The 25482-nt window shown below is 44.0% G+C and overlaps 1 protein-coding gene across 1 annotated transcript in view; it reads left to right on the top strand.

Moving 5' to 3' along the window:
* Positions 1–8441: 8441 nt before the first annotated feature.
* LOC120044523 (voltage-dependent L-type calcium channel subunit beta-1-like) overlaps positions 8442–25482 on the top strand; it is a 32985-nt gene continuing 15944 nt past the window's right edge. Inside the window, exons 1-2 of the mRNA XM_038989179.1 lie at positions 8442–8531; positions 11943–12029. Coding sequence (XP_038845107.1) covers positions 8442–8531; positions 11943–12029 — 177 coding nt within the window. The remainder of the gene's footprint in view (positions 8532–11942; positions 12030–25482) is intronic.

The raw sequence follows: 25482 nt of genomic DNA, 5'->3' as shown, positions 1-25482 counted from the left end.
ATAATAAATCCAAAACTGAGGCTTGAATGCAAAATAAAGATTTTTATTAGAACATCATGGTCCCCAAAAAAATCATAAATGGAATGTGAAAACAAAACAAACGTTTTGGCCTCAGGCCATCCTCAGTGTAGATCTTCAGCAGCAAGCTCACCTGGCTTCTATTTCAAGGATAATTGCATATGATCAAGCAAGACAGAAAATCAATAAATCTGTACCTTGTACAACATAATGCATGTTCTAGATTATATACAAAAGGTACAAATGCGGACAGAGAAATATCATCAATCATTGCTTTTACATAAACCATGTGAACATTTCCTCTGAATAAATAACACAGGATTGTAATAGAGTATGAAGCTAAAGAGACCACTAGATGGGGCTATCGATCACCAATAAGAGGCAATATACCAGCTACAGGAAAAAATTCAATAACAATTCTTAATTAATAAAATAAAATGTTATTTGTCACATGCAGTGACGATTTTAGCATGTAAATCTTGGTGGGGCAAAAAAAAGAAGAAGTGGATGCATGCCAACAAAGCCACTATAAAATATAACACTAAACAATACATGAATTGCACTATAACGGTGACAAACGGTGCCCACAAACTGTTAGGACCTACAGAAATCTGTCCCAACATCTTACCACTGCTACACCTGGCTATCAGCGGAGCCTTGTCTGGCAGTGAAACAGTTCATTCAGCCTCATTTACTGCCTTTAAAAAAACATAGCTGATATGGCTGACTTGTTTAAACAAATCAAATCAAAGTTTATTTGTCACGTGCGCCGAATACAACCTTACAGTGAAATGCTTACTTACAGGCTCTAACCAATAGTGCAAAAAAAGGTATTAGGTGAACAATAGGTAAGTAAACAAATGTGGTTTCTAATGACAATTGAGATGTACAAACTATGACATAAGGGGACGACAAGCGGATAAGAGGACACCCGTAATTTCGATTAAGACATTAATGAGCAAGCTAGGACTGACGTAGTCCATATAACTATTTGTTTAGCACTTTTGAAATGTACAGCGGCAGAATTCAGAACATGGGCTGTTCTTACAGTGTTCTCCCTGTATACCAAGTCAGAACCGTAGGATAAATAAAGGGGGCATATAAGCAGACAATGAAAGCTCTTACAATATTCAGTGATTACATTTCTCAAAAACAGGTTATAGGCTACATGTGCACCACCAAGTCAGAACAGTAGGCAAAATTAAGAGAGGTAAAAATACCAAATTATTAGGGTGAGGCACATGGGCTACTAACATTTTACTACACAGCATACACTTAGTATTACTTTCTTAGCTACAGTATTCATATCTCCCTGGCATATTACATCATTTATGCAGCAGCATACAATATATTTTTGGACTCACCTTGTTGTGCAGAGCTCACTTGAACAGGAAGGTGGTGCGGCGGTCCTTTGTGGGCAAATTTTGTCTTCAAAGTCTGGCATTCTCTGGATTTATGGTGCTGGGAACTCTGAACAAAAACGTTCAATCATGATGACGTCATTGATCTTCAGGTCATAGCTCTATAAAGAGGCCAGATTTACAATTTCGAGTTGGATGACCATTCAAAGCGTATTTTCCCAGTCGGAGCTCATTTATTCCCAACCTCCCAGTTGTCTTGAACTCACTGAAGTCAAGTTTTCGCAGTTCCAAGTTAACAGTTGTTGTGAGCACGGCACAAATCATACTTCATTGACAGCATGGCCAATGTTAAATGTTTAATCCCAGATTTGGGACCACACAGCCACTCCACTGAATAGCAGGCTAGGGATTGCTTTACAATGCTTGCAGTTAGTCACTGATTCCTTCCAAACTACTCGTTGTTGAATTTGCGATTTCCAACTTGTTGTATAATGAATATGTCTAATGGCCGATGAGCACCAATATGTTTTATCTATAATTTCTCTTCATTATTTCTCTTCATATGTCAAGGATTAAAAAGGATTTTCCAGTAGATTGTCGACTTGATTCATGATGATGACTGTTGGCTAAGATTTTGAAAGTATGATGTTGACATGTCAGTCCAATCAAAGCTACTGTACATATAACGTGATTTGACGTAATTTTATCTGTGGCCAATGACCTTAAGCCTTCTTGGATGAGCACTTCTAATGTAACTCTATGGAGGCACCCAAGGGAATAGAAATTTCTAGCTCTACCCTTAGACTTGTCAGTGACGTAGTGTCCCCATGAGTGACAGAACACTGAGCCAATCATGGTGCAAGGCTCCGTATTTTCTGCTGCCTTGCGCCACCACCACAGAAAGCACGGAGCTAGGCTGAAACACCTGCATTTTGGAGCTGCCTTACTCAAGAAAACAAAAAAGAGACCATGTTTGTATGTTGATTTATTAACTCTTTGATATATGTATTATTTTACATTCTTTGCAAACTGATATGTGACACGTATTAATGCAAAAATAACATGCAAAACAGGTAAGCTCCACCCACAAAAAAAGATATATCACGAATGACTGGTCGTCACTGGTCACATGAGCTAAATACAACAGGTGTACACCTTACAGTGAAATGCTTACTTACCAGCCCTTAACCAACAATGCAGTTTTAAGAAAATCGAGTTAAGAAAATATTGACTTAATAAACTAAAGCAAAAAAGCAAAAAGTAACACAATAACAATAACAATAACGAGGCTATATACAGGGGATACCAGTACCGAGTCAATGTGCAGGGGTACAGGTTAGTCAAGGTAATTTGTATAGGTAGGGGTAAAGTGAATATGCATAGATAATAAACAGTGAGTAGCAGCAGTGTGAAAACAAAGGGGGGGGGGGGTGTCTCAATGCAAATAGTCCCGGTGGCATATTTGATTGATTGTTCAATTGTTCAGCAGTCTTATGGATCTGGGTAAAAGCTGTTAAGGAGCTTTTTAGGACCTAGACTTGGTATAGAAGGGGACTAGGCATGCACCCTTGAGGGGCCACCGTGTTGAGGATCAGCGTGGCAGATGTGTTGTTGCCTATCATTATTACCTGGGGGTTGCCCGTCAAGAAGTCCAGGATCCAGTTGCAGAGGGAGGTGTTTAGTCCCAAGGTGATTAGCTTAGTGAGGAGCTTCAATGGGACTATGGGGTTGAACGCTGAGCTGTAGTCAGCATTCTTACATATGTGTTCCTTTTGTCCAGGTGGGAAAGGGCAGTGTGGAGTGCAAATGAGATTGCATAGTCTGTGGATCTGTTGGGGCGGTATGCGATTTGCAGTAGGTCTAAGGTTTCCGGGATGATGGTGTTGATGTGAGCCATGACTAGTCTTTCAAAGCATGTCAATGCCTGATGGGTGGAGAGTTATGAAATATATCATCCACCTGCATTCTGTCTGGAGAAGACTAAGTTCAAGATTACTACACTACGTGAATGTTTTATCTGCTGAATAGAACAGGAGGACATGGAGGAGACGGGGTGACCAGACTGAAGCCATTTTCCCATAAAACTTCTACCTGCAACTAGCCTCTGCCACAAGCTTTCACCTTCAGGAGCGAAGCCTGGGCGCTAACCTGCTTGCTTTGTTCATGTTCAATTTGATTTGATTTGACTTTGGACTTAAACGCCCTCGAAGCCATTCAGGCTACCCAGCAGCATAGAATGCAACTGACATCTCTCTTCTTGATAAGAAGGCATGCCAAATGGGTTACTGTAGTAATTTTCTTGGCCAAAAAATAACTGTATGACATTGTCATCTGAATCAGTTATTGAATGGACATCAGTAGGCAAACAGCTGGAGAGAAGGATCTCACCTGAATCAATGAGTCAATTAATCTGTAACATTGGCCAATATACCACGGTTGAGGACTGTTCTTAAGCACGACGCAACGCGGAGTGCCTCGATACAGCCCATAGCCATGGTATATTGGCCATATTCCATGAACCCCCGAGTTGCCTTATTGTTATTATAAACTGGTTACAAATGTAATTACAACAGTAAAAATAAATGTTCTGCTATACCCGTGCTATACGGTCTCATATACCACTGCTTTAAGCCAATCAGCATCCAGGGCTCAAACCACCCAGTTTATAAAGGCACATAACCTACACACACACACTGCCACTCAGGACACACACACCACAGAACTGCACTGATAAAGGGACACTCCTTGCATGAGGACCTCACATAAATACTTTACACTGGACTGAAGAAGGGGACGAAAACCAATCTACACTCTGTCACAGCCTGATCTGTTTCACCCGTCTTTGTGATTGTCTCCATCCCCCTCCAGGTGTCATCCATCTTCCCCACTTATCCCTGAGTATTTTTACCTGTGTTTTCTGTCTGTTTGTGCCAGTTCGTCTTGTTTGTCAAGCCAACCAGCGGTTTTGGGTCAGCGCCTGCTTTTCCCCAGTCTCTCTTTTCTCGTCCTCCTGGTTTTTGACCCTTGCCTGACCATGTACCCACCTGCCTAACCACTCTGCCTGCCCCTGAGCCTGCCTTCCGTCCTGTACCTTTGCCCCACCTCTGAATTACTGACCTCTGCCAACCTGACCCTGCCTGCCTGCCGTCCTGTAACTTTGCCCCTGTTGCTGTAATAAACATTGTCACTTCGACACGGTCTGCATCTGGGTCTTACCTTGATACCTGATACACTCAATACATACATGTGTGTTTTACATTCATGAACCTCCCTCAATGAAGAAGACTACTTATTCAGACAGGATTTCCTCTCTATTTTATTTTTGTACTCGTTATTGCTACTACTATTTTTATACAAAAAAGGGACATTTTCATTAAGCCTTTAAAAACATATTAATGGGAAAAATGTATTTGTGAAAACTGAATAAATACTGAAGTGAAGTTGATAAATACACAAAGGATGGCGGTCAGATTCAGTAAGAACATAGTAAAAAGTTCTAGATGAACCTAGCTGGCCACATCTGTACTGCTAAGCCTCAATATTATTTGACTATATTATTCCCCCGAGTTAAGCCATGTCAGATCCTTTACTGTGCATCAGACTGTAAGGAGGAATGGACTACAGTATGCCTGTGCATCGCACAGTATGGACATGAATGGACATCTATGTACAGTACCAGTCAAAAGTTTGGACACCTACTCATTCAATTCATTCTTTATATTTACTATTTTCTACATTGTAGAATAATCGTGAAGACAGAACTATGAGTTGGACTGCAGAGTGAAGGAAAAGCAGCCAAGTGCTCAACATATGTGAGAACTCCTTCAAGACTGTTGGAAAAGCATTCCAGGTGAAGCTGGTTGAGAGAATGCCAAGAGTGTGCAAAGCACACATGGAATCATGTATTAACCAAAGAAGTGTTAAACAAATCAAAATATTTTAAATTCTTCAAAGTAGCCACCCTTTGCCTTGATGACAGCTTTGCACACTCTTGGCATTCTCTCAACCAGCTTCACCTGGAATGCTTTTCCAACAGTCTTGAAGGAGTTCTCACATATGTTGAGCACTTGGCTGCTTTTCCTTCACTCTGCAGTCCAACTCATCTCAAACCATCTCAATTGGGTTGAGGTAAAATGATTGTGGAGGCCAGGTCATCTGATGCAGCACTCCATCACTCTCCTTCTTGGTCAAATAGCCCTTACACAGCCTGGAGGTGTGTTGGGTCATTGTCCTGTTGAAAACAAATGATAGTCCCATTAACCGCAAATCAGATGGGATGGCGTATCGCTGCAGAATGCTGTGGTAGCCATGCTGGTTAAGTGTGCCTTGACTTCTAAATAAATCACAGACAGTGTCACCAGCAAAGCGATCACACCACCTCCATGCTTCACGGTGGGAACCACACATGCGGAGATCAACCGTTCACCTACTCTGCATCTCACAAAGACATAGCGGTTGAAACCAAACGTCTCAAATTTGGACTCATCAGACCAAAGGACAAATTTCCACCGGTCTAATGTCCATTGCTCGTGTTTCTTGGCACAAGCGAGTCTCTTCGTATTATTGGTGTCCTTTAGTAATGCTTTCTTGCAGCAATTCGACCATGAAGGCCTGATTCACGCAGTCTCCTCTGAACAGTTGATGTTGAGATGTGTCTGTTACTTGAACACTGTGAATCATTTATTTGGGCTGTAATTTCTGAGGCTGGTAACTCTAATGAACTTATTCTCTGCAGCAGAGGTAACTCTGGGTCTTTCTTTCCTGTGGCAGTCCTCATGAGAGCCAGTTTCATCATAGCGCTTGATGGTTTTTGCGACTGCACTTGAAGAAACTTTAAAAGTTCTTGACATTTTTCGGATTGACTGACCTTCATGTCTTAAAGTAATGATGGACTGTCATTTCTCTTTGCTTATTTGAGCTGTTCTTGCCATAATATTGACATGGTCTTTTACCAAATAGGGCTATCTTCTGTATACCACCCCTACCTTGTCACAACACAACTGATTGGTTCAAATGCATTAAGAAGGAAAGAAATTCCACAAATTAATTTAAAAAAGGCACACCTGTTAATTGAAATACATTCCAGATGGTTGAGAGAATGCCAAGAGTGTGCAAAGCTGTCATCAAGGCAAAGGGTGGCTACTTTGAAGAATCTCAAATATAAAATATATTTTGATTTGTTTAACACTTTTTTGGTTAGTAAACTCAGAAAAAAAAGAAACGTCCTCTCACTGTCAACTGCATTTATTTTCAGCAAACTTTAACATGTATAAATATTTGTATGAACATAACAAGATTCAACAACTGAGACATAAAATGAACAAGTTCCACAGACATGTGACTAACAGAAATGGAATAATGTGTCCCTGAACAAAGGGGGGGTCAAAATCAAAGTAACAGTCAGTATCTGGTGTGGCCACCAGCTGCATTAAGTACTGCAGTGCATCTCCTCCTCATGGACTGCACCAGATTTGCCAGTTCTTGCTGTTAGATGTTACCCCACTCTTCCACCAAGGCACCTGCAAGTTCCCAGACATTTCTGGGTGGAATGGACCTAGCCCTCACCCTCTGATCCAACAGGTCCCAGACGTGCTCAATGGGATTGAGATCCGGGCTCTTCACTGGCCATGGAGGAACACTGAAATTCCTGTCTTGCAGGAAATCATGCACACAACGAGCAGTATGGCTGGTGGCATTGTCATGCTGGAGGGTCATGTCAGGATAAGCCTGCAGGAAGGGTACCACATGAGGGAGGAGGATGTCTTCCCTGTAACGCACAGCGTTGAGATTGCCTGCAATGACAACAAGCTCAGTCCGATGATGCTGTGACACACCGCCCCAGACCATGACGGACCCTCCACCTCCAAATTGATCCCGCTCCAGAGTACAGGGCTCAGTGTAACGCTCATTCCATCGACGATAAACACGAATCCGACCATCACCCCTGATGAGACAAAACCGCAACTCGTCAGTGAAGAGCACTTTTTGCCAGTCCTGTCTGGTCCAGCGACGGTGGGTTTGTGCCCATAGACAACGTTGTTGCCGGTGATGTCTGGTGAGGACCTGCCTTACAATCTCAGCCTATTGCGGACAGTCTGAGCACTGATGGCGAGATTGTGCGTTCCTGGTGTAACTCGTGCAGTTGTTGTTGCCATCCTGTACCTGTCCCGCAGGTGTGATGTTCGGATGTACCGATCCTGTGCAGGTGTTGATACATGTGGTCTGCCATTGCGAGGGCGATCAGCTGTCCGTCCTGTCTCCCTGTAGTTTTGATGTCTTCACTATTATTCTACAATGTGGAAAAAAGTACAAATAAAGAAAAACCCTGGAATGAGTAGATGTGTCCAAAGTTTGACTGGTACTGTATTTATGACCATTATAACAATGTAGTGCTCATATGGGGAAAATAAAATGCAATGTACCTTTGATTATCGTGTCTCATGATTTTAATGTAATGAATATTGACTTATCTGTATAACATTGGAATCAATGTACCGTGTAATTATCATCGTCAGGACTATATTGATGCTTTTCATGTTTTTCTGATTTCATTGAGATGAAGTGAGCGATGTGACAGATAAAATGTATATAAGAAAAACAGTAAGCCAACAGGCTACATATCCTCGCTGATGTACCACTGCCGACAACTGCCTACAGTGCCACTTGAAAAGAGGTGAGCATCTAAAAATGTGGATATTATCTGTGCAACCAGGTGGCAACCTAGTCTAATTGCTTTACCCATTACCCAATCACAAGACATCCCTTCCGTGTTGGTCTCTCGTTGATTAATCAGTGATGAGGGTGGGGCCTTGCCAATGGGGCGTGGACCTATTCCGTTCGCAGCTGGAATCTCGAGTGGAGCGCCCCGTCGGTATTGTCTGAGTGAGGAAACGGAGGGTGGTGGGCTAGGATAGACTGTAGACGACGCAGCTGTTGCTATTGTACTACGCTTGGGAAGCACCCTCCGGGAAACAACGACAAGTAATTATCTTCGTTGACAATGACTATAGCGACATCATCATAAACATAGGAATTAGAAAATAGAATTGAAAAAGTAAATCAATGGTACAGAAAAGTAGTATGTCCAGGACGCCTTCGACCTCAACCCAGGAGATCCAAATGGACATGTTTGATCAACATCCACACGGACAGGTAAGCAGTATAGGCTACAACTCAAGCCTACCCGGGAAATCTCACCGTAGGTTTGATGGAGACAGTCCGCCTGTTGCTGAAGCTTTTTGTTTAGACATTTTGACAGTCCACAGTTTGACTTGTCATAACAGGGACTATACAAGCAGAAAAGCAGGTGAACGAACCAGCTGCGAATAAGATTTAATGGAGTAGGTTATAATTCCCTGAGCAAAAAAAACGTGTATGGGAATTGTATCAGTAGGACTAATAACTAGGGTAATAACAAAGTAATGCATGTATTCTTCATCTATAGTAAAAGCATTGGTTTGGTCACAGTGGGCCATTAATATGGTAATTAACTGTGGCTGCTGTGTGTCGCTTCTTCCGTTTCTCGTTACCATCTGCAGCTGTTCCACTTTCAAATAGAACCACAGGAATTATAGGCTATGACTTTTTAATTTTTTTATTTTTTATTTTTTACAATTTATGTGTTGGAAAAGTATGTGTTATTTATGACATGACAATGACTATTTTTGGTTTGACCATTTGATGGTCAATAATTACACAAAGCTGCCTATTATTGTAGGCTAATGCTAAATGATGATTGATGAACGAACTCTGATGTCTTTTACGCAATTAGCGCTATGTGCTACACGTTACTAGATGGATAAAGTCCACAAGTGATGCAAGCCACGCCCACGTATTAATGGACCGTGTGGACAGTGGGCACGATTTTCTCTCATCCGTTTTGCCTTCATGCAGGAGTAAGGACACCGAACTCTGTTTAAATGGCTTTATAGCCTACTCATAGCTAATGCATTGTTATTTCTTTGCTGCCAGGAACTGTCATGGAATCAAGGTGTTGCTGATTAATGATGAAACTTTTTCCCGAAATGAGAGGGGATGAATGCCGTACACACTGGCAGACACATTTAATGGAATAAGATCGCACATAATTATCATATCATGTGTTATAATGCTCTCCCTTAGAGCCATGCCTTTTCTGCCCTCCAGAAAACAGCATATTGGCTTTTGATAATTGCTATATCTGTGCTCATGCAATGTTTTCTTACACAACACTTGTTCTTTTACAACTCTAAATGTTCAGAATGTAACTTTTTCTGTAGCTATAAATGGCATTCGGGAAGTTACAGTATATGGTAAAACTGGTTACGTGGGCATGACTGGTCGTAAAATCGAATGGGGGGGGAAATGAGAATGACCAGAACAAACCCGCCCACGCTAAGCTCCATCATTGTCTCTCCACTGAAACCGCGACATCACAGAAAAACAACACATACTCTATACAACCCAACACCTCAAGCCATGCCAAGTATGCTTCCTGCACGCCTCACTCTCCCACTCTTTCTCTCTCCATCTCTCTCTCCCTTCCCCATCCTTATTACTCTCTCTCTGACTGTTTTTAGCTGTCAGATTTCTATCCCTTGCGTGTTAGTGCTGTGCTGAGAGACAGATGGACCCCCTCCTTGTGTAATGTGGTGGGGAAGGGTTTGTGTGTGGCACTCGGATCAATTAGATATAAAGTTCACGCAGACCTGCGGCGGGTCACGCTGGCATATTTATAACTCAGCTGTGGAGAGACGACCGGGGGACCACACTTGTAGACTACGTCCCAAATGGCACCACATTCCCTATGTAGCGTACTTATTTTGACTGAAGCCCTGTGGGTCCTGGTCAAAAGCAGTGCACTATATAGGAAAAAAATGTTCCATTTGTGACCGTACTAGTAAGATCCTGGAGGAAAGGCCCCCCGGCCCCCCAGCAACACTAAATGGCAACAACCAACCCCAACAGAGATGAAAACATATGAGCAGGCGCAGGGGAATGCTGAACTGATCTAAATCAAGCCTGGATACAATAGCTCAGATTATAGATTGTGTTTGTTCTTCTGCCTGCAGCACCAGCGGAGGAGTGCTGTTACTGTATGTTTGCCTAGAGAATGTTCGACTGTGCTCTGTTAATGCTGGAAGACAGAGACACACCACAATCTTGTCCTCCCATCCCTCCCCAGTTTACAGTTCCTGTCTAACAGAGCAGCGCTCGCGTCACACCCCCCTCTAATTAGTCACTTAGCCCTGGAGGTTGGTTACCGACAGGAAACCTCCCCTCCCTACTTCCCCTCTATGGCATTTCCCTGCCCTTTACTGTAGCCAGCCTCTCCCCATGGCCAGCTCAATCCAACCCACCCCACGCCCCCTTAATTTCTTACAACTCACCTGTCAAGGATGCAGAGATCGTGTTGCGCTTTCTCTTTTCGTCATCCTCTGAATATGATCTATAGTGTGTAGACCACAGAGGATGATGCCCATGTCCGGGCCAGCATTGTTGCGGCTGTTGAGGGCACATTTGTTTAAAAGTTGTCAGCACAGCAGAGACATACCTCTGGGGACTATGGTGCCCCGACTCAGTGATGATGAGGGACGGGTAGGGGAGCTGGACTACAGCCCTACAGCTGGACTCAGACTCTAACAGCGTGTCCATACCTCACACTGAGGAGTATTCTGATTACTGGTCTGATCAATTTGGTCATAGCTGTGGGCGCAGGTGTGTGCGTGCGTGTATGAAGGTGGGGTTGGTTGGGTTGCTGGGAGCAGGTGTGGCGACAAACTGTACAGTTTGTGCTCATAATGTGAGCATGATTTTGTACATGAAAGAGAACATGGCTCTGAGAGGTTGATCAGGCTTTTGATTGCAGGAATATGTCCCATGTGGGTGTCTACCTTTTGAACACTGCACATATTCGTGCATACAGTACATGTGTGAGTGTATTGTATGTTCCTGTGTACTATTCTTGTGGCCTCCGCTCAGGCAGCGGTCCCTGTCCATCTGTGCACACAGGAGCGGCACAACCCACTAGTCTGATCCATCAGGCTTCCTGATTGCCAACAAATGCAATTATCCGGCACTGCGTATCCATGGTGACGTGGCCAGGGTGGGCTCTAATGCAGTGGAGGGCCCTGCCCAAGCCAGGCTGATCCCTGGCAAATGGCCTATCACATTACAGGGTCCCGACCTACATGAATAATGACAAGTAATGGAGGTTGAACATGAAGCTGAGCTAAGATGGTGGAGTACACTGGTGCTGGGAGAGGATCAGGACACATTGTCTCCTTTTAACTCCCATCTCTGGCAGCGCTCCATCTGTTCTGGTCATTGTCTTCTATGTCCCTGAAGCTCTCCTGATCATAGAGTTCCAGTATCATAAACATTTGAATTTTGTGGACTTAAAAGTCTTGAGATGAATTTACCGCTAGAACAAAGCTGGGAGGTTTCGTAATGTTTTCTCAACAGAAAATATGTTTGTGAACAAAACTTTGTTCAAGTGTACTTTTTTAAATTAAGACTTGCTTTGTGAAGCTTCTTCTAATGTCTCTTTTGGGTTTCTTGTCTCCTTATCTTCCTTCCTTCTAGGGAAAGTATTCCAAACGGAAGAGCCGCTTCAAGCGCTCCGATGGAAGCACCTCCTCTGACACCACCTCCAACAGCTTTGTCCGGCAGGTAAGACCCCCTATTCGCCTTATGATGTACCTATACTGTACCTTATACGAGACTGCCTGATTCCTCTGGTGATAAGTTCAAGAGATTCATAGGTGCGAATAGCCCGATGGATCAGTATGGATATTGCTGCAGCACTGTTGGCGCCTTCTCATATAAGTAACCCAAACACATTCTCATGGTCACTCGCACACAGCCGTCCAAGCTCTCTGCAGTTTTACTTACATTGCACGTTGTTAACCTCTTACTCCTCCCCCTTTCCTTTCCTTCTTTCTCATCTGTGCAATAGCTGTCTTATTTCATTTTGTCCTTGACCTTTCTCTGTCACCCCTCATTTATGTTGCTCTCATAAACACAATTGATGCCTCTGCTGTCCTCCCCAGTGGACGCACCCACCTACTCAGGACTCAATGTTTTTCACTATGAATCAACAATAAACTGGTCAGATTAATGCAGCTTGGATAAGAACAAGACAGAGAGTGAGAGAGTGTATCGTAGGGACTCCAGGAGGTAGATCTCCACAATCCTGATTGTCATGTCTTGGTTCCGGGTCCTCGTGTAGGGCTCAGACCCTCCCCAGCACGCCCTCCCCAGGTTCCCCGTGGTTCATTGATCAACACTGTCAGGGTGAGCCCATGGGAGCCTGCTATTCTCCAGCAGGAGAGACAGGCTTTAGGAAATATGTTTCCATGGGGGAAACGTACCACACAGAGACACTTCCTTTCCGGGGGGTCTGGAGAGAGGGGAAGGGGTTGTCATCTCCATCGCAGCTCATCATGCGGACATGACATTTTATTAAAGCGGCCCCGTGTCATGCCACCATGTGTCCCCTTTTCCTCCCCGACCTCTTCATTTGAGGGAGGAAACGTTTTGCCCCTGCCTGACGACATTAACCTGCTCGCTATGGGTGTCACACACAAAAATACTCCCCTCTCTTGGCAGTGAACACATGGAGTGTAGCCTTCCTGTGGATTCTAAAGGTTAGCTAACTTCATCCTCTGTTGCACCCCTCCCCTACTCACTGGCACATCTCCTCATTAACTCTAAGTCTGCTCTGAGACGGACATGTACGGTAGCAGGAGCCATTAAAGTGGGTGTGTCCCAAATGGATACCAACCTGTATACAACCTGAATTTGCAGTGAATCCTTCATTTAGATGTCATAATGCACTATGTAGGCAGGCTGTGTTATGTCTATGTATGCAGCTAGCTGCACTGTATATGTTTGCACCCTCTTGCGCAACTGCGAGCCGAACACTCTTTCCAAGCTTTAAGTCTCACAAACACACACACTGTCACACAATCAGCCAGCAGTGGAGCCGGTACACTGGTCTGGTTTCCATGGCAACCGACACACTGAATCTCCCCTCTGTGTGCAGGCGCAGTGGGATGGAGAGGAGGAAAGAATGTTTAGATGGATTAGTGTGTGTGTGTGTGTGTACAAGAATAGAGTACTTTAGATACACAGGGAGTGGCAGGCATGTAGTAATGAGCACCATTACTAGCTGTGATTGTAACCTGGGAAAGAAGAGGCAATATGGATGTGAAAGACACAAGATGTAGATCAGATGCACCTCTTGTGACCTCCTTGACTCTTTGGAAATGTTCATTGCTGTTTCAATGTCTGGGCTGATTGAATATGATTTGAGGATTCAATTCTACATATCGCTCTCTTTATCTATCAATCTCTTTCTCTATTTCTCTTCTCTTTCTCTCTCTCACAAGCACGCACACACACACACACATTCAGATGGGTTTTTGTGATCAATACAGTTGACTGTCGGGCTGTCCGGCAATGCCCTCCAGCTATTCTACCATAGAGACATGAGATGAGCTGACCCCTACACAACACAGTCGGTGAAGGACCATAATCACTCTGGCATCCCTGGGGGCTCATTTGCCGGGCTTCAGTTTCCTTCTTTTGCCATTCCATTTAGAGCAACTGTGTCAGTCCAACGCTATTAGGTAATGATTAATCATTATTTATGGCACCAGGGTCAGGTCAATTGGCTGTTTCACAATAGAGGGGGCGACTTGTGTTACCTAAAAGAAGGCTGCTCAGGACAAATAAATTACATTCTACGACCGCAATGTTCACAGGATGAAGCCTATCTTAATAATTCACCCTGAAATCACCTCTTCTCATTTGAGTGAGGAGAATTTGATAAACCGATAGTTACAATTTCCTCCATCTGAGTGGCAGTTAGTCATTTTTCCTCGTTATTTTTCGCCCTCATATTTTCTCAGCTGTGTGTGAGAAATCCTGCTATGGTGTATGTTCCTTTTCCATTGGAAGGGAAAATGTAATCAGTCCTTCTGTCAGTGCAGCCTGGCAGTAGGCTGCTTCTCTTTGAGGAGAGGGAACCAAACAGTAGTCTGAGTGGCTGACACTTGGGAGTGGCTCTGAGAATACTAGCCTGCCTGCCTCTCTCTGGCAATCTGTTCCTCATGCTGTGGACCTGGCTGGCTGGCTGCCTGTTCATCACCAGTCAGTCAACCACTCCTGCGTCGCTATGGTGAGGCACCTGTCACAGTGTCAGAGGTTGCCCTCTGCTGGTGGAATAGAGACACCAGAGCTGTATGTTCCCCTCCTCCACCCGGCCTCTCCAACCCCCTGCTCTCCTAGCTTAGGCCTAGATTCAATCAGATCAAGTGTTAACCGGCGACAGCCGACACCCACATAGCTGATGTACACTGGCGTAGCACTCACCCCCCCCCCCTCCCCCCCACACAATAAAACCCCATAGATCAACACTTTGTTTTTAAGGAATAATAAAACATTTTCTCAGTCTCATGCCAAAATGTATAGAATAGCAGGACATTTTCTCAGTCTCATGCCAAAATGTATAGAATAGCAGGACATTTTCTCAGTCTCATGCCAAAATGTATAGAATAGCAGGACATTTTCTCAGTCTCATGCCAAAATGTATAGAATAGCAGGACATTTTCTCAGTCTCATGCCAAAATGTATAGAATAGCAGGACATTTTCTCAGGGATTCTTGAAGGTTGGGACTATCCTTGTCTGGCAGGGAAACTTTTTATTTTATAGTTTAAAACAATTCTTTTGTTGCATTATTTGAGCTTAAAATGTACATTTAAATTTTTTAATTTTCAAACTACTTTCAATATGATTAATTTCCATGTCTATACATTATGCTATATGTCTATACATTTTGGCATTACCTAATAGCATTACCTAATAGCGGAAATGCAACCATAAACTGTCAACGCCATCTGGAATATGAATGTTGGTTCAAATATGTTACATTTAATTAGCTTTTAGTCATGAAGCAACTGAGGAAAAAACTAATTGCTACTGTGTAAACCACTTGAATGAAGAAAACTGCCATTTTTGTTAACTCCGTGAAACATCAACTCCATGTGCTGAAAGATCTTATGGAGTGTTTAAAAAAATAAATAATGTATTTCTCCCCAATTCCGTGGTATCCAATCGTTAGTACAACTCCCGTACGGGCTCGGGAGAGACGAAGGTCGAAAGCCACACGTCCTCCTAAGCACAACCCAACCAAGCCGCACTGCTTCTTAACACAGCGCGCCTCCAACCCGGAAGCCAGCCGCACCAATGTGTCGGAGAAAACACCGTGCACCTGGCCCCCTTGGTTAGCGCGCACTGTGCCCGGCCCGCCACAGGAGTCGCTGGAGCGCGATGAGACAAGGATATCCATACCGGCCAAACCCTCACTAACCCGGACGACGCTAGGCCAATTGTGCGTCGCCCCACGGACCTCCCGGTCGCGAATCCAGAGACTCTGGTGGCGCAGCTAGCACTGCAGTGCCCTAGACCACTGCGCCACCCGGGAGGCCCATGGAGTGGTTGTTTTTTATTGGGAATATTTTCAAATGAATAATTTCCCATATTTTACAGATGTTTCTGTTGCACTTTTCTTTTTTAGAGTCAAAAATATGTCTGTCTTGAGTAGTTGTCAACTCCGTCAGTGGCTTGTCAACTATGTCTCTGATGGCTTAACCCCTTAAGATAAAAAAGCAAATGTCATCACTGTTCTGCCAGTGATACAGTCAAAGTATTTGCTGCGCTAGGCCTAAGGGTTTGCTTTATAAATGTTGTTTTATGTTCTACATCTATAGAAAAACGTGCCAAAATGCTCAAGAAATTAGCCCTGCAGCATTTAATAGTGCTATAAAACTTAAAACTTGGATTACATATTTGAATAATTTAACATGAATATTTGAATGATATATTGTTAGCTTTAGAATTGCTTGGACCTTGCGGGGGGACCCGCTAAACTGCTACGCCACTGCTGATGTTTTGGCGGTGTCATAGGTGGAACCGCGTTGGAGCTGTCACATCGATGAGCAGCCGCTCTTGTGATCATTGTTACGAAGCCACATCCGTTCAACTCGCATTACAAAATTAAAAACAAGAACGTATAGGATATATAGAAATAATGACGCTCAAATTGAACATCATTAAACAAAATAATGAGGATTTCTATCAGCCTAATCGAGGTGTAGATTACGTCTCACATTCCAGTGTTCGAACTTGTAAACAAGCTGCATGGGATTTCGCTTAGTGCGACTTCGTGCAGCCAATAGCAATGCCCGCTTTAGGTACAGTATAATACGAGGAGCCACTTGTGGGTTGGACAGCTCTAACGCAGTTCCACCTCCGACACGTCAAAACATCAGCTATGCGGATGTCGACTGAAGCAGACATGATTGAATTGGGCCCTTAGTTTAGCAGGCTGGAGCCATTTTAACACTGACTGACTGCTGCCTGGCTGGCTGGCTGGCTCGCTGGGCCAAAGAGTTCAAGTTCAGTTCATCTCCTTCACTAATCTGCCGACTCGTCTTCACTTATTTGCTGACTACTTGAAATGATCTACGTTTGCGTATCTGCTTTCAGGTTTATGAAGTATGATCATTACATAAGGAAGTACGATCTAAAGAAGAAGGGACATGTTCATGATAGTAGAAGCTGAAATAATCCATTGAAGTGCAACACTTTAGAACTGAAAGCCAGTAGGTATTGTATCTAGTTTGTGTAACTGGAACAGGTATGCCAACTGTTGCCTGAACTTAATCAAAGAGATTTTAGAATAAACCTGTGTGGCCTTGAAATGTGTCCGTTTTTAGGGGATACTCACCTCCTGTGTGCTGACTGGTTCCAAGTGTGCTGTCATTATTGCGCACTGGATGTCCTTGTTGCTGCCACTGATACACTGTTCACCCCCCCCCAATCTAGTCACTTCCTCCCCTCTAACCATATCATCCCCTTGTTTGATGTCCTGTTCTGGGTATAGAAAGAGAGAGGGAGAGGGCAGGATAGAGGAAAGTTATTATTATTTTTCCTGCCCCAGCCTCTCTCCCACGTCAGTGGGGGCATTGAATGACTGACGGCTGCATACCAAGCCTCCTTCTGGGGCTCGCTGCGTTGCGTTCACGGTCCTGTTTCTGTCCTGCCAGGGCTAAATATAATTCCCCAGTTTGCAAATGTAGCACAAGTCCTGCAACCTGACCCCCCCCCCCCCCCCCCAGTCCCAGCTCCCTCACTCCCCTCTCCTTTCCTCATACACAAGGTTCAGGTTCTTGGAGGTGGGTGTGTGTGTTAGGAGGGTTAGGACAGCACACTCCTATTTTCACACATACAGTACTCTCTCTCTGGCTCTCTCTCTTTCAGACACACACACACACACACACACACACACACACACACACACACACACACACACACACACACTTTTGGACTTACACACTTGCCGGCACGGTCTCTCTCTCTCTCTCTCTCACACACACACACACACTGCTGGTCGTTGGTGTGGACTGTGGCTTTGCCCCTCTGATTTGCCGTGGTGTGGCGAACGTGGCGAGCGCGGTATGGAGCAGACCGACAGGTATCGCAGGCCCGGCATGGTAAGACAGACCTGGCTAAACCTAAACGCTTTACACTTTTGGTGAGTCTGTTTTGGCACCTGGTCCGGGAAGGGCGCCTTGCCGTACTGTAGGAGTGTGTGTGTTGGAGTATGTCTGTGAGACTATGTGGGCGTGTGTGTCAGAGAGGGTTGAAGTTGGTGTTAGGTCGGTGGACAGGACACATTAACTTAGAAAAAAGTTTTTGATGCGCCATTTCCTAGTCTCTCTCATTCTCGCTCTCTTTGATCCTCTTCTTTCGCCTGCGTTGTGTGATTCCATTTTGGGCTGGGCCACAGCTGCAGGGAAGGCGCTGGGGTTTTAATTAGACTTCCAGTCCCCCTGGTAGACTGGCTGCCTGCTGAGGGACCCGCCAGCGTCACTGTCCCAGACCCTAGCCCCTCCAGCCATTTTATGAGGCTTCTTTCTCTCTCTCTCTCTCTCTCTCTCTCTCTCTCTCTCTCTGTCCTGTCCCAGCTGGTCCCAGCCTGGATCCCCAGAGACGCAGATCACATAGTGCCTAACGTCAGTGTTTCCTAACAAAGTGTGTCCATGGGAATGTAATGGTTTTGACCTCCACAAGTTTCAGACCGAGTGCTATATTTATCTTGCTGATTTCTTGATAGGTGGACGCCTAGGAGGGTATTTTCTGACGTTTTTAGTGCTTTTTAATGTTACAGTTCCTAGGCGTGTTGTTTTGGTTTCAGAGTACCTTTTTTAAAAATGCTGTAGGTCTCAACAGTATAATTAGACTTGCCTAGTACTACTATCTGCTATTAGCTTATCCTTTTTCAAAAAGTTATTGTTGATATTACTTCATTAGTGCCCACTTTGAGCTGAATCACACCTCTCTGTGTATTTGCGGAGAGGTCTGTACATGACCCCCTTTTTTTGTCTCTCTCCTCAGTGCAGGGCCTTTTTTTAAGATAGCAGTTCACAAAGACACGGTTGTCCGTCGTCCAGCCTGTTGTCATGACAACGGCGGGCATCGTGCGCCCAGCGCATGACCATTTAGACATTGGGAAGCGCCACTGGCCATCGCGAGACACGGAACGTCTCTAACGCTCCTCTCTTAGTACACTGTCAGCTACCAACCTGGCTTTTTAAAATCTTTTTAATCCTCTGGAAGAGTGTTGCTTGTTGTTCTTCAGTTCCACCGCTGACTGGTGTTGTACCTACTGGTTATGCCAGTGCTGCTGGTGTGGGATGTGAAACCCCTGTAGAATAGGGAATGAGCCTGGGCTGATCATTCTATCCGTCTCCCTCTCCGCTGGCTGTCTGAGTGTGTGTTTGCCCTGTCTCTGTGTTTACAGCTGGGTAGACTGTTTGCTTCGATCACACAGAGGGCTGGAGGGAGGGCTGGAGGGAGGGCTGGAGGGGAGAGGCAGAAATACAGCCTAGAGGAGTAGCGAGAGAGTGTGATCTTGTCAGGATTAGGATGTCATAATTAATCATACCAGTGGTTTGGACCGTTATTGTATTTCACTTCGGTATCTTTTCTTGCTATCTTTTCGATCTTATTTCACTCTGCCACACACACCGCTTTCTCACTTTGAATCTTAGTCTGTTTTTATCTGTAGATCTTTATATCATCATCAAGGCGAGGAATGTTACTTCACAACACGCATTCTATGTTTTCAGACAGTCACAAAGGAGGACACTAGATAGATGCATATAATATTCACCCACACATACTGGATACAGTGAGCTCTGAAAGTATTGGGACAGTGACACATGTTGTGTTGTTTTGGCTCTCTTCTCCAGCACTTTGGATTTGATATGATACAATGAGGTTAAAGTGCAGACTGTCAGCTTTAATTTGAGGGTATTTTCATCAATATCGTCGGGTGAACCGTTGAGACATTGCCTCACTTTTTGTACATAGTCCCCCCATTTTAGAGGGCCAAAAGTATTGGAACAAATTCATTTATATGTGTATTAAAGTAGTCAAGTTTAGTATTTGGTCCCATATTCCTAGCATGAAATGAATACATCAAGCTTGTGACTCTACAAAATTTGTTAGATGCATTTCCTGTTTGTTTTGGCTGTGTTTCAGATTACTTTGTGCCCGATAGAAACAAATGGTAAATGTACTGTCACTTTTACTGAAAAGTAACATTCAGTAATGTGGATGCTACCATGATTTACGGATAATCCAATGAATCGTGACTAATTAGGAGTGAGAAAGTTACATATCATGCGTCTGTAACTTATGTTACAGTAGCATAACGGTTAGAATGTTGGGACAGTAACCGAAAGGTTGCTTGTTCGAATCCCTGAGCCGGCAAGGTGGAAAAATCTGCCAAATATCCTGCGTCTGTAACTTATGCTGTAGCCTGTAGATGCAATGTACACATCTCCAGTCCATAAAGGTATTGTACCATTCTCCATCACGCCATCACGTATTGGAACAGTAAGGGCTTCATTGCATCAGAAGAGGCAACATCATTTACATAATTTCTCCCCTCAAGACAATGCTTTTCACCCCTCATTATTCAATGCTCTTGTCTTTCACACTCCCACTCTTTCCTTTTCCCTCAGTTTTCAACTGAAAGAATTTCTTACTGTAAAATGTATTTAATGGGTAAGGAGATATATATATGTGTGTGAATATTTGCTAAGAAAATCTAGTTTGTGAAACCTTCTGCCATGGCTCAGCTTTGAAGTGATTACCCATATCCTCTTCCTCCTCCTCCTCCACCGCGACTCTACCTCTTCCTCCTCCTCCCCTCCTCTGGGGTGGCAGGTAGCATAGCGGTTAGAGTGCTGGGACAGTAACTGAAAGGTTGCTTTTTAGAATCCCTGAGCCGGCAAGGTGGAAAAATCTGCCATTCTTCCCTTGAGCAAGGCAGTAAACCCCCACAACAGCTCCTCCTCGGGCACCAATGATGTGGACATCGATTAAGGCAGCCCCCCCCCCCCCCCCCCCCCCCCCTCACACCTGATTCAGAGGGGTTGGGTTAAATGCGGAAGACTCATATTGGTTGAATACATTCAGTTGTGCAACCAACTAGGTATCTCCTTTCTCTTTCCTCCTCCTCCTGACAGACTTCGCTTCTTTCTTCAGTAGGAAGCGAAGTCCGCCATGACGTCTCGCTCAATGACGTCCGACAGTGGTATTCACGTGCTTCGAAATTTGTATGTCTGTGAAACCTTAGAAGGCTTAGCTTACATGCAACATGTCTGTTACGTCTAAATGTTACCCACCCATACAAGTCAGATACTACTACAATATTCTAGGACTCTTGTCAATGTATTTGGTGCCATATGTATTACTGACAAGTTCTAGGGAGAACATATACGAATCGTGTCAAATTCTTCTAGATCTTTTCCATACGGGCATGGAGTGACATTATCAGAGATGTGCGTATTATGAAACATTCTGTCTTATTGATTTGGGTGTGACCCAGTCATTGTTATATAAGTCTATGGGCCCAGCTCTATAGGCAAAGCCTTGAAGCAGGATGTTTATCAAACACAAGCTCAGCTGTAGCCATTAGTCACCAGTTGAGTGTGTTTCTGAGAGCATGTTAATCTAGCCATTTCTTCTGCCTCCACCACTTCCAAAAGTGAGCGGTGCTATTCTGATGGTGTCTCTCATCCTCCTATGTTTATCTCTCTCTCTCTCTCTCTCTGAACTAAGCAACTGGGCTGGTTACTATGACACTACTGGGATCTCTGGCCTGGCCAATGGGAGAGCAGCTATGGGGATCAGGTGGTCTTTAGCTATTTTGAACAGGAGCTGTGAAGTGAAGCAAGCAACTAAATTAGTGACAGAATCCATTGACAAAGAGAGAGGGAGTGGGAGAGAGGGAAGGACAGTATGCAGTAAAGGAGCATGTAGAGAGGCGATGGGAGAAAAAGAGAAAGGTGGAGGAGAGAGAGGGCAGTAGGAGAGAAAGAATAAGGGGGAGGGTAAGAGTAATTAGAGGTATCCATACTGCCTGTTGATCGGTACATCACCCTGGTCTCTGCCTCACACTCCCCTCCCCCTCCAGACTTTATTTGTTTAGTAAAGGATGGATTAAGTCCCTAATTGTGTCTCCCTCTCTTTTTCTCTCCATTGATTTTCACTCCCGTCTTTCTGTCTTTTTCTATTCTGCGGGTTTGTTATGTGGCGTGACCAGGTTGAGTGAGTGAGTCACGCATACTGTAAACACATGCACGCGCACACACACACACACGCAGACTCACTCATCCCTCTTGCTCCCTCTCTGCTGCTTTCACTGCATCACAGACCTGTTGCAGCAGTTAGGGAGTTGCTGTTCTGTGAGAGTTATTCTGAGGAGGCAGTAAGCTATTCTCTCTTTATTCTCTCTCGTAGACAGACACAGTCCTCTTGGTTTCTCATCTAGCTTAATTAACCTTTCTATAATATTCAGCTCTCCATGTTGGGATGCACCTGTATGGGTTAGAGGATGACTCAGAGCCGGTAAGTGGCAACGGCTATTATCATCATTATTAAACACTGCATGTCTGTGTCGGGGAGATGGGCAAGGGTGTGTGTGTTTTGTGTTAATGAAACAGGAAGTAGGGATGGTCGGGTGGATCCCCTGGAAGTGTCTAACTGTTGCCTTGGTTACCGGGCGTGGCATTGCTAAGCCACCGACGATTTTGATGCGACAGGTGGCTCCACTAGAATCGACGTTCTGTTTGTTATTAATTCAAACCGTATAAAGTGACACAGTAAATATCAAAGTACCTATCTCTCACTCACATACAGTATTTCTGTTTGTCAGCGGCAGGTTGCCCTAGTGTACATTTAGCCCTTCAAGTCCTGTCTGGTCTCTATTGCTCTGGAGCAGAGATGGGGGCTGAAGCCGCTGAAACTTCACCTCCGACCCCTGACCATGGTTACCTTCTGGGGCATTCTGGGACTCAACCCTTCTTTTCATTTCTTCTTGTCTTTCACACGGTTCTATGCATAGCAACAGTATCTGCAGTTGCTGTTATAACAGCCAGAGACCAATTGGGAGTCTGAGTTTTCTGATTTTGTGATGGCACATACTTATGTGCTAATTACCAAATACCTGCGTATTTGAACTCCCCATTTTCTCATCGGGGAATTATTTCAAGTCATTACATATGGTGGATGTCATTTATCACCACATTCTCACCTCTATTTTAAAACCCCACACCTAATGACTCACTCATTCTGCCTCGCACATTCAGCTGTCCGCATTCTTGTCTGCACCTCCCACGGGTGTATGCAGCAAGCGAGAGAGAGAGTCTGACACCTGGAAAAACAGAACAAGTGAGATAGTTACATAAAGAGAGCACTCAAACATTTGACAAGTGAGCCAGGCTGTACTCCCAGTGCTGGGCTGTAGTGTACAGTATACCAGGCAGGGAACGCTCCGCTCTGAGCAGAGCCCCCCCAAGAGAGGAGGCCAGGCCAGCGTTTTTATTGTGTGGTATGGGTGGATTAGGGTTAGCCAGAGAGGCTCAGGTTACCAAGCATCACCGGTGGTGGAAGTGGACGAAACCATAGCCACTTCATGAGTAATTTATCAGTGCTAATATTAAATCCGGGGCTTAGGCCTTTTTTATCTCTCTCTCCCTCTCTCTCTGACACGCCCACACTCAAACACATCAAAGCGCCTGATCAGATGTGATTCAGGTTTGCATATGTGTTTTGATGCATCCACTTCACACTCATATCACACCAGCCAAGTGTTATGTGCCAGACAGTAATGTGTGTATTTGATGAGTAGGCTTGAATGCAGGCAGGCAGCCAGGCAGGCAGGTTCCCTTTGTGCCTCCAGGTTATTAATAAAGGGTGAAACAAAAGAAATGCCACAGAGAGGTGGACCCGATGACAATTATAGGTGATTGTTTGGGATATTTGCCTCGAGCCATTCAAAATGAGGTAGGCACCAGGCAGTAGTACAGAACACACTACAGTACATATTATGGTCTAAACAGAGATGGACAGAACACACTACAGTACATATTATGGTCTCAACAGAGATGGACAGAACACACTACAGTACATATTATGGTCTAAACAGAGATGGACAGAACACACTACAGTACATATTATGGTCTAAACAGAGATGGACAGAACACACTACAGTACATATTATGGTCTAAACAGAGATGGACAGAACACACTACAGTACATATTATGGTCTAAACAGAGATGGACAGAACACACTACAGTACATATTATGGTCTAAACAGAGATGGACAGAACACACTACAGTACATATTATGGTCTAAATAAAGATGGAGCAAAGCATAGGGAGATGGGAAAAGACAGGCAGTGGAAAATAACATGTTGAGAGAAGAGACAGCGGGACAGAGTGAAGGAGAGATAAAGCGGAGGGAGAGATCCCAGGGGAGGAAAAAACGGATTATCACGTTGGGCACAAGGCCTTGATTGTGTTATACCACAGAGATGAAACGGTATGAAAATTTCATATCACGATTATAGTGACCAAAATGATCACGGTTAGCAGTATTATCGCAGTATTGTTAAAATGTGCTGGAAAAGTTCAAAAAGTACTGATACACTGAAATCATTTCACCAAGTTTTATATTGAAAACCAACAAACAACAAATAAAATTAGCAGCACTATGCACTTTTTGTGTGCATAAACGTTAAAATAATAACATAAACATTAAAGATGGCACCATGTGACCATGAGAGGTAAACATTTCCCTACTGCAGCTTTAAATGAACACAACCTAAGCAAATCAAATAAACAAACAACAGATACAATTAGCAGCACTCACTTTGTAGTGATGCACGGCAACCTCCATCAGCCTCAGAAAGCCAGGCCTCTCAACAATTTGAAATGGCATCATGTCCTTTGCAATGTAATATGAAAGGCCTGCAGTGAGGTTTTGAGCATTTGTTTGATGTGGGTGGATAAGCAGCCTGCCTTTTTAAATGCTTGCTCGAGTGTCTGTCACAACTGTAGATGAGGGACAAGTAGCATCACTGGGTTGGCCTGCTGCACGCCTGTAAACAAGGGAATAGCAAATGTATTTATTATTATTATTATTATTGGTGTTATAATTATTCACTTACACACACAGTCAATCTTCTGTGTTGCATTTGAGTGTATGCAATGACCCCATGCACTATTGACATAAATACAAATTAGTCTTAAGAAGACAGTTATAATAATTGCAATGAGCCCAACAATTGACCTAAATACAGGAGTCTTGTATAGGAGTCTATAGTGTTTCTGCTGTTGGAACACTTTTACAACCAAGTCGACGTCTGCCGGATTTTTAAATTAACAAAATATGTTGATTGGGTGACTAAACTAAACTCAGCAAAAAAAAGAAATGTCCTCTCACTGTCAACTGCGCTTATTTTCAGCAAACTTTAACGTGTAAATATTTGTATGAACATAACAAGATTCAACAACTGAGACATAAAATGAACAAGTTCCACAGACATGTGACTAACAGAAATGGAATAATGTGTCCCTGAACAAAGGGGGGGTCAAAATCAAAAGTAACAGTCAGTATCTGGTGTGGCCACCAGCTGCATTAAGTACTGCAGTGCATCTCCTCCTCATGGACTGCACCAGATTTGCCAGTTCTTGCTGTT

Source organism: Salvelinus namaycush, chromosome 3, assembly GCF_016432855.1.
Source record: "Salvelinus namaycush isolate Seneca chromosome 3, SaNama_1.0, whole genome shotgun sequence".
Lineage (NCBI taxonomy): Eukaryota > Metazoa > Chordata > Actinopteri > Salmoniformes > Salmonidae > Salvelinus > Salvelinus namaycush.
The sequence above is the reverse complement of the archived record's forward strand: the minus strand, read 5'-3'. Positions and strand labels throughout refer to the sequence as shown.